Genomic DNA, 12,499 nt, shown 5'->3' with positions numbered 1-12,499 from the left:
CACACACATACAATAAAAGAAGAGAGGAACGCCTGCGGCATGCAACCTGCGTGGTAAGCTACATAGGAGTGCGTTGTTGTCTTGTACATTCGTGGTGCGATGGGCTTATTTTCACTGATACACGTGGCCGTGTACACAATAATACGAAATGTAATCTTTCAGCACGTGTGCAACTGGACGCAGCGAGAAAACAGCGGCCCGTTCAGCAAGAAACGTTGTGCTGTGGCTTTGGAGTCTGATTACCGCAACGTTTTCTATTTTTTCCTGCCTTTATTTTCTGCTTTCATTATTGTCGAGGCTACTGCAAACGTTTTTCTGTAGGTAGAATTAATAAGGTGGTTCTGTTTGAGAGAGTGAGAAAGAAAGAGAACGAAAGGCAGTGCCAACTATCTCTAGCGCTGGGGTATATTGTAACCACAACCTTAATTAATATAACCTCGGGCGAAGTAAGATAAATATAATCACGTACACTTACCTCGCCGTGCTGTAATGGAAATAAGTGAAGAACATGTGCTCTAATTTCTAACGTAAGCCGCAGGTCTGACGCTTCATGCTATCTGTTATTGCAAAGTCACAGCGAGAAGCGGAACTAAGCCGCGCGCACATACGTAGTCTTTGTTTCCGCCATTTGGGGACAGTCAATGTAAACGAAGCTTCCACGAGTACAGTGTATGGCTGAGTATTCTCTCAACGTTCGCAGAAATACACCGACACGCTCGTGCCTTCACATATATCAGTTATACGTTCCCGCACAGAAATGCAGGCGCATGAGCATGCGCAGACAGTTACGGAGAACTAGCATATCACCAATTCTAGGTTGCATCGTGACATTTGTAGCAAGCACCTTATCTTCGTACGCAACACCTTTAACAATTAAGTTTCAGGTTGTCTGTCTTAGTTTATTGCAATTCAATTCAGTCAGCGTTTGTCACGAGGTTCCAGGTCTTAGCAGCAGCTCAACAACGGATAAGTAAATATTTGGCCTGTGAGATAACTGCCTGTGTTTTTATCTCATTAATTACTGACGTTCCATCCTTACATGATTGCGCATTTACTGATGCTCAATTTTAATGATCGCACTTCTGATAGATAGAAAAGATCTTGTGAAATAAAAAAAAGCACTTTTTCTGTGGTTGTGAAAAATATTTGCCAGCATTTGACTCGCCTTAACAAATGCTAACTGAACCTGACTTCCTCTAAGCAGAACATCAAGGGCTCGGATACTGGAGATATTCTGGCGCACTTACGTATTTCTATTTTTTTGTACCTCTGGTGATCGACATTCAACGCAGAATAATTATTTGACTCACGAAATTAAATGCTAATTAGTGGCATTTTTTCTTAAGAGTTTATGAAGACATTTTTTATTGTTTATACAATAAGTGGACCGTACAAAATCAAATTTTAACGTTTTAATGTTTTCTCTCCAGTTGCACCAGTTTGCAAACCGGGCCAGAAGCGAATCTACGGAGTATCGCAAATGGATTCGGTGTCAGTACACTGCGAACTCGAGGCTGATCCCGGAGACGTGACCTTCCACTGGCGTTTCAACAGCTCGTCAAGCGGCAAGCGTATCGACTTGGCCAGCTATAGTCATGCTCAGACGCGCAGCACCGCCATGTACTCTCCGCAGAATAGCGACGACTTTGGCTATCTACTCTGCTGGGGAGCAAACGAGGTCGGCAAGCAGCTGCATCCCTGCAACTTCACTGTCGTCCCGGCAGGTAAGTTTTATCATATTATAAGACTCAGACCTTTAGTAATGACGCAGGTGATCTTGAGCATTCCAGAACTAGGACAGAAAGTGATAGATAGGAAAGACTGGGGGTGTTAACGAAACACAAGTTCGTTTTACTACCTGAAGAATGTTAAAGAAAATTGAGACAGCTTGGCACTAGGGGTGTCGAGTCTGAACGAAGTGCAGAGCTGGGCGGCCTCCCTTGTTTCTCTTTATTTTTCTCTTTCTTTCTTCCTCCCTTTATTTCTTTTTCTCTCATATCTCTGCTTTCTATCGCCTTCTTGTCTCTGTTTATTTGTATTTCTTTCTTTCTCTCACTATGTATGTCTTTGTCTCTCTCGCTCTTTCTTGCCATTCTCTCTCTCTCGATATATATATATATATATATATATATATATATATATATATATATATATATATATATATATATATATATATATATATATATATATATATATATATATGTGTGTGTGTGTGTGTGTAACTATCTGCCGCTGCTTTAGCGCCAATTTTTAGTTACTCCTGCTGTGTTTGTGTGCCACTCGGCTTATATGTTCATTTTCTTTGAGTTCATTGCGATCAGCACATGGTCAGTTTTGTGACCAACAAGTGTCGTGAGCAACATTCACAGCTCAAAAGCTGCGAAAAGTTTAAGACGGTTGCATGAAATTGTCACAGAATAGCACCATTTTGATGAGGAATACCGTATTTATGCAGGAGGTCGCCTTGATAAACTCTTTGACCATCGAAATAAATAGCATGTTGTGAAATCTTTAAACTCACTTTTCTCAGTTCGCATTTTTGGGGGAACGAGCAGGAAAACTATCTTTGCCAAACTGCTTCGCGAAAAGGTCCTCAAAAGGTTGTTTCTAGACTTTCATTTTTGTCAGGAACAAGAATCGGCACTTTACTCATCCGTAAGTACTTTCTAACAAAAAAAAAAAATCACAAGTCTGACATGCAGTGACAAGAAAAAAAATAATCTTATCTTTAGAGCGATGGCATTTTTACAGAAACGTCATGAAAAATACGTGCCTTGCCCTATCCTGCACTACAAACCTTCTAGAGGACTTAAAATGATAAATGACTCGTACATTTTCATTATTTTTGGAATGATAGTTTTCCTAAGTTCGCATACATAATTGATCATTATAACAACTGTAGGTTTTTTATGTTCATGCTAGGGTGATGAAAATTGGAACATCTCTTGATATCAAGAAGATGAGCCATCCTTGAAGTTTTCATCAAAAATAATGCAGCAGTTCAAAAGCCCACATTCAGCGCCGCATCTCCCCTTTAAGATGGAATTGTCATTTTTGGCTGCGCTGCGTGATTGCAGCAGGACCCTACTCTTCGTTGTTTCGAGGAAAGCTGGACGGTCGAACCTTTTGCACAGCTCTTGTTTCTCGAATAGCATCTTTAGAGAGCGAGAAACTAGGGAAAAGTATTCTGCGAAATTCACTAAGTTGAGGTATTGTAGACTGCGAAGCATTTATTATAGGGAGGAAGTGGCACAGTAGTGCAGACGTATTGTTTTATTACATTGCTGCATGAGCGTATATCCCTCATTAGCCAGTATTGGTGTTATGGAAGCACATAAGGAGGTGCGTTACACAAGCTACACCCGTTATTAAAACATTTGATTCTTTAGTGTATATCTTTTTTTTATGCATGCATGGCGCTCAAGTGGCGGTCTCGCACTTCTGCTGAGAAAGACTCAGTGCTGCAAAACGACCAGAACAAGCTGTTACCTAATATGTTCCATATCTAGCTTGCGTAATGACACTTACCCCTCGAGTACCACTGTCGTAAGGAATGCTTCCTAAGACCACTTTAGACACAGCAAGGTCTTATTGCAGCTCTACTTCACTAACGCATGCTGTATCACTCTTGAGACTTTTGCCTCTTGATGAGAATTAGTTTATTGCACTTTCTCACTAGGGCTGGGCGTCGCAAAGGTGCATTCGGGCTGCGATAATAGGCGGAAGCAATAGAGACGTGAACGGTTGTGTAAGCAATGTCCCCCCTCCTTACCCCAGGGACGTGGTTGTTGCCAGCTTTGTTCTTCGCTTTCCCGCGATGCAGGTCCACCGGAGCCTGTAAGCAACTGTAGCCAGTTGAATGCCACTGAGGACTCGGTGTCGTTCGAGTGTGCCGAGGGCTCCTGGGACGGCGGCGTCACGCCAGTCACGTTCTTCGTCGAGCTTCACGACGTCGAAAGCGGCCGCCTGGTGGCGAACGCATCTGCTTCCCCCGTGCCGGCGTTCGGTTTCTCGGGTCTCGCCGGTGGCACCTCATTTCGAGCCAGCATGTACGCGAGGAACGCTAAAGGACATCGGCCGCCTACACGCTTCGTCGTCAGCACGCTGAGGCCCGCCGAAAAGCTGACGGGTGAGCGGGCAAGCATTGCCTGCAGTTAGGACCCCAGCGCACGCAGCCGCTTTGCCGAACATGAGCGCACGATCTCGATTGCTCGTGTTCGCCGATTACTCCGTTTTCTCCCCGTTGCCCCATTTATCGGCAACTAAGAGATACACTGCTCTCTTTCTCGTTCGATCTTAGTGCCTGTGCTCCCTGTTTCGTGCCACGCATGCCTGCGATAGATTTGACACGTCTTTTACTCCTTGGCTTACACGTACGCTCATCATTTTTTGCACTTGGAGTAGATCGCCGATGAACTTATTTGTTGCTAAGCTAAAAATATTCCCGCATAACCTTTCAAGATTGAAGTCACAATATCCTGATAACCTATTCGTGGAAAACATCGCATTGGTGTCATAAGTAGTATGGCTTACGCTAATAAGCGTTAGTATTTCATTATATTAAATAAACTATTAATCTCAAGATCCGAGTGATTAGCACCACATCATAGCGTCGGGAAAATCCCTGCGCAATAGCGACTTTTCATGGTTTTCATATCACACGAGAGTATTTATGTGCAATAAAAATGAGCCACTATCAACTCGTTCTTTCGTTCTAAAGGTGACACCGCCCAAACAAAAAGAAAAAAATATAGTGGCAGTGTTAATTCAGTAACGATAAAGCTAAACAGATGAAATGTATGTAAAAGGCTGAATAAATCTAAAAAAATATGCGAGATAAATATGTTTTAAAAGTCTTATTGTTATGTTTTACATTAGGATGTTATCAGAATTAGTTACGTTTATATGGCATATATTATGGTCATATTTTTTAACCGAGCGTCTAGATAATTTTACCGGCTTTTATTGAAATGATTCTTAAGTGGGTGAAAGAGTCGTGTGCTTACATGTTTTTTTGGGCCTTCTTAGTCGTAACAATGTGCTCTTTTCCTTTTTAGCTGGAGGCCAAGCCATTATACTGATAAGGCCCGTTTTAGGAGTCATCATGGGTATCATTTTGACACTAGTCATAGCAGCGATTGTGATTATCCTAATCATAAAGTACAAGCATCCTCGGAAGACCAGAGGTGAGTTCAGAGCTTCGTACACGTGTTCATGAATATCGGATGTGTTTCGGAATAATGAGGGCATCCATTTATTACATTGATATAATCAATACAGTAGCATAAAACGTAATATTTACTGCATAAATTTGCATATAAAGTTATCAGACGCCTCGCATCATTTATGAACCAGCACATGCAGCTGTAGTCTCAGTTGCTGTTCGTTGGCTGCGTCTCATAATCAGCTATAGCTGTCTGGAGTGAAAATGAATAGACGTGATAACGTTTCCGTGCCAGATCTTTGTCTCTCTTTATATTTTTACGTCCGACATCGCCGTTCCCGAATGTACGATCGAGAATAACTGCTGAATTTTTGTTCTGCTTAATTTTCCTTTCTTAAATCTTTATTGTTTCTCTTTGGCTGTACTACAATGAAATGCAATGAAAAAAAATATTAGGATGGAATACTACGGCGTTTTTGCCATTCGTTCCTCACACCTCTAATGACTCTTCTATTTGAAATTTTTTCCAGATGACTACAAGGAAAGAACAGATGACAAGTAAGTATTTTTCACTGAAACGCCGAACTGACTTATCGAGAGAAAATTAGAGACCAGCGCCTTTAAAAGTAAATATGCCCGAGGACACGATGTTACGTAGTAATTGTGCGTCTTGCTTACTTCCCTGCCTTTCCTTGCTTTCCTCTCTCGCTCTCGCTCTCAAAAGCTTCCTTCTCAAAAGAGGCCCACATATAATGGAGGAAACAAAACATGGCTTTTTGGCAACTTGAGAAGTAATATTTTGGGGAAGGGGGCATGTCGACGCATCAATGTCGCTTAGCTAAGAGAAAGTACGGCAGCTTCGCACAAGTGGTGCCAAGCCTGAAGGAAGAGCGCAGCCGGGTCGCCTTCCTTGTTTCTCTTCGTCGCTCTTTCTATCTTTATTTTTTTTCTTTCCTTTCTATATCTCTCTCTCTACTTCCTTCTCTCTTTTTCTTGGTTTCTCTTTCTTTCTTTCTTTCTTTCTTTCTTTCTTTCTTTCTTTCTTTCTTTCTTTCTTTCTTTCTTTCTTTCTTTCTTTCTTTCTTTCTTTCTTTCTTTCTTTCTTTCTTTCTTTCTTTCTTTCTTTCTTTCTTTCTTTCTTTCTTTCTTTCTTTCTTTCTTTCTTTCTTTCTTTCTTTCTTTCTTTCTTTCTGTCTTGCTCTCTGTTTTTTCTATGTCTCTTTCGTGTCTGTTCCTTTGTATCTCTTTCGATGTCTTTCTCTGCGTTTCTGTCTTTTTTATGTTTTTATTCCCTTTATTTCTCTCTATTTTCATCTTTCTCTATCTCTTTCTCTCTTTTTATTTCGCTCTCTGCGTATGCTTTTCTGTCTTTTTATCTTTCTGTTACTCGCCGCCGTTGCTTCGCGGCCATTTCTTGGGCTAACTGTTGCCTTCTTCATTTTTAGTGGACCAGTGGGTGGTAGTGGGATTTTCCCGATTTCTGTGGCACATACCCGTTGATGATAGGCCGCACAATGGCACATTACCCGTTAAGGTGATGATGGTTTTCTGCGATCGACTCACAATGAACGGTTTGCTAAACAGCATGTCTGTTAAAACAAAAGTTGCTTTGCTAAAATTTGCTTTGCTAAATGGTGCCATTACAACCTTGCAGCTGACTGAAAACATGTGGTCACCTGCAAGGTTATAATGGCACCATTATACTACGCATTGGCCTTTACGAAGGTGTAACTCACCTTTCATACTTCCAGGTCGCAGAGCCTGCTCAAGAAAGATGGGGAGGAATTCGCTGATATAGAGGGCCGCGGCCCGGACATTATACCAGCAGCTCCACTAAGTAAGGCTACATCCAATTTTTTATCATAACATTAGATTATTTCTGAGTGCATCCGTCAATAAACAATTGAGTTTAGGCATCGCCTGTCTTTTGGTGCTTACCCAAGCTAAATTAAGGTGAAACGCCTTCGAACAATTCCAAAACGCCTAACAACTTCCAATGCAGTGTAGACAGGTGCCGCCAGAAATCTGCATCTGCCCATTATTAGGAAATGAGTATGCTTATCGTGACATCGCTGTTATCCTGATATAATTATGATATTGCATACGTACAAAATATTGTTTGACGGAGTGAAAACAAATTCTGAGTGTCATCTTACTCATCTGTCATCTCCATGTTCTCTCTACAGCGTATGATGGGGAACACGAAGATAAAAAACAATACGAGGAGCATGCTGTGCCGAGTTACTACAATTTACCTGTTGCAGCGGACGAGATCAGTCACTCCGGAACGCTACCATCTAGTAAATATGCCAATGGAAAGGTAAGACACAGTGCTATTATTACAAGCTGACGACAATGCACATTGTAAGCCACTCAAAGTTTCTCTGCTACCAAGTCCTGAAGAAAAAAAAAATTCGCTGGGCGCCTACCAGATAAAGTACGTTAACGCTACCAAATAAACGGGATCTGCAGGTAGACTTGGTGTACGTGCATATTTTGCATTATCTGGGTACAAAAAAAAGGCTAGGAGATACTTAGGATGGTATTAATAATGCGGACCGAGAAGCATTGATGACGAAGTCACAATGAAGCTATTTTTATATAGCTTCTACCCTAATATACGTGTGCCAGGCTTCTACCCCTGTTGGTAGAAGACCTACCGTTTTATACGCTCTCAGATTATAACGCTGACAGCGAGTAATCGCAGGAAAAACCGTCCAGCATTTTCTGCATTTGCAGCAAAGCGGTTCCTAGAAGAACATTGTCTAGTCTCTACGTCCCTTCCACGAAAAGGAACCTATTAAAATTTTCATGTTTTCTTTACCACCGAGGTTTGCCAATACTTGCAGTCCACGTAGCTTTCTTGCGGCTCAGAGGATCGGTAACAATGAACATTACAAAATAAATGCAAATTTAGAACACGTTCGCATGTTAATAATACAGCACCGAAGTGCGTTGCGCTGAAGCAGTAGTTCATAACGAGATAAACGGTGCTAGATATGACGCCATGCGCTATGAGTGATTGAATTTAAGCATTTTATTAGGCTTGAGACGCTTGATAGAATGAGCTCATATGGCATCGCAATATATGCTGCCGCCCTGAGAGAGCTATCACTGTGATTTATTTGCATCGTTACTTCACGGGAGCACACGTCCTTTTTTCATTTTTCTTTTTTTTCTTTTTTTGGCAGCAAGAAACCGCCGGTTCGGACCTAACATACGTTGAGCTTGCCTTCTCAAGATCGGGGGGAGCTTGCATGTCGGCAACTCTACCGCGGCCCCACAGGACTGGTCTGGATGATTTTCGCGGTGCAGACTACGGCCGCATAGACTTCCAACGAAGCACTGCTCTGCGACCCCTTCCGTCAGGTCATCAGATTCCAGGAGGTCCAGAGGACGTGGACGAGAACGACAGCATCAGGCCGAACATTTCGGATTCGCCTGTGGTCACTGGAAACCGAATGGAAAGCACCGTCTAGCCAAGACATATTTTTCGGTTTCATATAGCTTTCAAAACGGATACTACAGTGCAAGTCCACTAGGTTTGTGCCCTCACACTTCCTTAGTAATTATCTCCGTAATGACCTTGGCGATAAAAAAATATTTCAATCTATTAGCAGCCGTGTGTCCGTAGGATGTCTATCAGATCATCCTGTGCAGAATTTTGCATGGCATGTCATTCCTTGCAGACAAAGCAACATAATTTTTACATCGCCTTACAAAAACCGACTGCTGCATTCTTAAGTTGACTGGACTACGTAGCGGCAAGTATGCATGTGGGCAGTGTAACGTGCCTGCAGCGCAACTCTAACGTAGATGGAGCATATTCGTACGATACTGAGAAATGGCTATGTACAACATCGATTGATTCCTTCGCTAATGACCCCTCACGCTGCCTTCCAAACGATATCTTCCTCAGTTGCAATTTACGGAGCACACGTTTCCACGGTACACTTCCACGGAGTGCACAGTCAGGTGGTACGAAAAGATCAGTAATTGAATGTATTTCTTGCACACTAAGAACGAGTTGTGACCATAAGCTATGTGAAACTCTGGCTAAGCACTATAGCTTCCAGTCAACGCGCTATCCGTATTATATTGCACGTCTAATTGACTTAGAGAGCTGTGATACACGTTGATGGCACATTTCTTTTTTTTTAATTTCTTAAATTGAGAATTTTCAGTGTTTATGCAAAAGGTTAGTTTCACTGACACTTTATTTTAGATGTAGGCTGCAGTACGTGGACGCGGCCAGCAATTGCGGCGGACTCCCTTCACGGGGTGTCTGATCGGAATTCTTCAGGACCAAATAAATTTCATTTCGGCTCACCTCATGAGAGCTAGCATATTCGTTTACTTTCACGCCAATTCTGTGAAACGTGTGTCATTGAAATAAATTACGTTTCGTGCTGATGGTTTTACAAAGTTTTAGAAGTGTGGCTAATTATGTTGTTTGTACAATTCTAGGGTGACCTATTCAGCGTCGCCACTGTCGCCAAACTGTGCAGTTGTGGTGCGTGACTACATAAACGCCTCACTGGATAACCAAAATGGGCCTGTTGGATGTTAGGTTTGTGATCCTCCCCAAGTGCTCTTAGAGAGATGGAATACTCGACTTTCGCATTCCTCGAGATTGATGCACCGGGGTGCTGTACGACTCTATCAAGCACAAGTGTACAGGAATTGACAAGACAACAACGCAGAGGTAAGAAAAAAGGCGGTTTGGTATTTTTACTTTACGCTGCGCAGATTTACTTACTACGGCATGGACCTTTTTATCTGCGTGAAATTGAAAAGCAGTTCACCAACGCTACAAGATTCGAGAACACGTTAGGTGCGCTCAAAGTGCTGTTTTATCCCATACATATCGTACAAAACTTAGATTGTATAAGACTTAGTCTCGCTAATGTATTTTCCAACGTTCTGTAACGTCAATTACGCAAATATTACAACATATTTTTGTCTGCAAGGATATCGAAGGAATACGCTAGTTCTGAAAGTATTCTAAATGTACACAAAACTTACATAAATGTACACACACACAAAAAAAAATTAAGCAACGGAGTTATCTTACCATAGATTGAAAAATTCGATGCTTCTGAACAAGCGCTACACCTTTTGTATTGAAGATTTTTCTTTAGAGTTACTATTTAAAAAGGTCATTAAGCAATCTTTGTTAATTGCCGAGCCTTGCGGATTGGCAAAAAATATTCTGACGTGCTCTATATGGCTCAGAAAAATACTGCCCTAATTGGAGCCGCGTAGCGTCTATGCTTAATTTTTTTAATACTTGGTGCTTTTTATTTGAAACACCCTGTATGTGTGGTGTTGAGTCGTCAGGCCGTATACTCAAACGAAACTGGAATGTCCTGTTTCTTCAATCAGGTGCCTTTGAAAGGAACGGATTACAGCAAGAGGAAAGTGTCGTGGTCAGCAGGGGGTCAAGTGCTCAACAAACTTGTTTCATCTGCAGTTGTGTTCAGTGACATTGCGAACTCCTATAGGCAATTTTTACTGTACATAAAAAAAATACGCGGGATGTTGACTTTACGGTGAGAAGAAAAGATGCGGTGTTCTTGTGAATACGAGTGATATCTTTAGAGGAAAGTGTGGCTCCTTAACGTTTCATCTTTCGTCCCTTCGACTTTCACGGATAACTCAGGTAAGCAGAGAGTAAACGAATTCTTACATCTCGGAATATCTTGTAATTTTCTAAATATAGCTTACTTCGCTGAACTGGTTTTGGTAATGTTATAAAGGAAGCAGCATATTTCTACTCAAAGTTTCGTAGAGTGCTTCGCACTGGCTCATGTTAACACGTTGATTTATTTTTTCGGTGCACATATATACACATATATAAGTTATATTAAGATGTTCATATGAATATGTCATCAGGACGCTTAAGCAACCTGCATATAAAATTCGATGCGAAACTGAGTCATTGCTAGAGAATGCAGGATAGACTACTATTCATACCTTCACGTGGCCCGAAACGCGATGAAATGACCCTCTCAGTTTTAAAAGCGTATGGTTTACGCATAATTTTGAGATAAAACTTGAAAGACCACTGCTTATTACTTTTTGTTCTTTCAACTTCAATGTATTGTTTGACTTGTTAATTGCTCGTGTATTTAGCCACTCACTTCATAAATATACGTTCCGTGATCGCTCAGTCGCTATGGCGTTTCCCTGCTCACTCCGAGGTTGCGGGTTCCGATCCCTGGTTTCGGTTGTCGCATTTTGACTGCGGTAACGTCACTCGTGTGCATAGACATAAGCGACTTCTTGCGTTGCGCATTTCACTCTTTTGGTCAGAAACTTAGAGAAAAAAATATCGCGTTTTTTGTGAGTGCTCACACAAAGAAGACAATTTCCTTCGTTCTCAATTTCTGATGAAAAAAAAAAAAGGTTATTGTATACAGAAACTGCGTGTGCATGGTTTTTTCGCACGTACACTATTTTTGTTCCACAAGTTACACAGAGAAAGAAAGAAATGACAGTGCGAATAGAAGATAGGGACTAAGTTCAATGCATTTTAAAAGAGTGCTGTTTGTCGGGGAATATGAGTATAAACAGCGCGAAAGTTTTATACTGTGGTAGGTACCTGCCAACTCTAAGTCACAGTTATTAACTGCGCCATAGACTTGGAAGGCACCTACTATATTGCCCGGCATTCTTTATTTCTATTAGGCCAGAGAATGAGCTTTTGCTTAAAGTGAGTGAGTTTTGGTTGCAAAGTTTGCCAAAGGCAAGAACGTCATTTAAAGAATTCACGCTAGGTTCGCAGCATGTGCTGAAGGATTGTCTTTTCCAAGCGAGCTTGCTCAGCCCTCATTAAGGACACAGCATATTCCACACAAGCGGAATGTTCAACGCCTGAGTGGGCGTTATTGCGATATTTTTTTGTTTAAGCTAACCAGACAACCAGGTTAAACGTTGTAAATGAGAACGAAACCAGTTGGAGCTTTTAATATTTTACCATTTATCATTTCATGCATTTTTAGTTTCACCGGAGCGTTGTTCTTAATCTTCGTCAGTCCTGCATATTTATAAAATGTGAAGCTCTGGTCTTACTTCTACCTTCTGCATTGATCTAACTTGAGGGTTCACAGTTTTGATATTAATGCAGTTTTGACTGCTGGCGCGTGTAATTATGCGGCGCTTAGAAGACAAGTGAGTTCAACACGTGCAATATGGCTATGCCGTTACGCCTGCTGTATCGACACCTCAGAGAGATCATTATAATTAAACGTTTTTGTCGTCCCTCTATGTTACAAGATAGATGCAGAGTAGCAAATGCGAACAGATGACGTAGGATGTTCTGCAAGATCTAAC

The 12,499-nt window shown here is 41.5% G+C and overlaps 1 protein-coding gene across 1 annotated transcript in view; it reads left to right on the top strand.

Moving 5' to 3' along the window:
• Positions 1–10,990, top strand: part of LOC119393351 (hemicentin-2) — a 138,518-nt gene extending 127,528 nt beyond the window's left edge. The window contains exons 8-16 of the mRNA XM_037660325.2: positions 1,431–1,724; positions 3,824–4,129; positions 5,058–5,186; positions 5,695–5,722; positions 6,916–7,001; positions 7,351–7,484; positions 8,356–8,706; positions 9,632–9,869; positions 10,550–10,990. Of these exons, the coding sequence (XP_037516253.2) occupies positions 1,431–1,724; positions 3,824–4,129; positions 5,058–5,186; positions 5,695–5,722; positions 6,916–7,001; positions 7,351–7,484; positions 8,356–8,643 (1,265 nt within the window). The 3' untranslated portion in view covers positions 8,644–8,706; positions 9,632–9,869; positions 10,550–10,990. The remainder of the gene's footprint in view (positions 1–1,430; positions 1,725–3,823; positions 4,130–5,057; positions 5,187–5,694; positions 5,723–6,915; positions 7,002–7,350; positions 7,485–8,355; positions 8,707–9,631; positions 9,870–10,549) is intronic.
• The last annotated feature ends 1,509 nt before the right edge of the window (positions 10,991–12,499 follow it).

Source organism: Rhipicephalus sanguineus, chromosome 5 (assembly GCF_013339695.2).
Source record: "Rhipicephalus sanguineus isolate Rsan-2018 chromosome 5, BIME_Rsan_1.4, whole genome shotgun sequence".
Classification (NCBI taxonomy): domain Eukaryota; kingdom Metazoa; phylum Arthropoda; class Arachnida; order Ixodida; family Ixodidae; genus Rhipicephalus; species Rhipicephalus sanguineus.
This window is presented reverse-complemented; position numbering and strand designations above follow the sequence as displayed.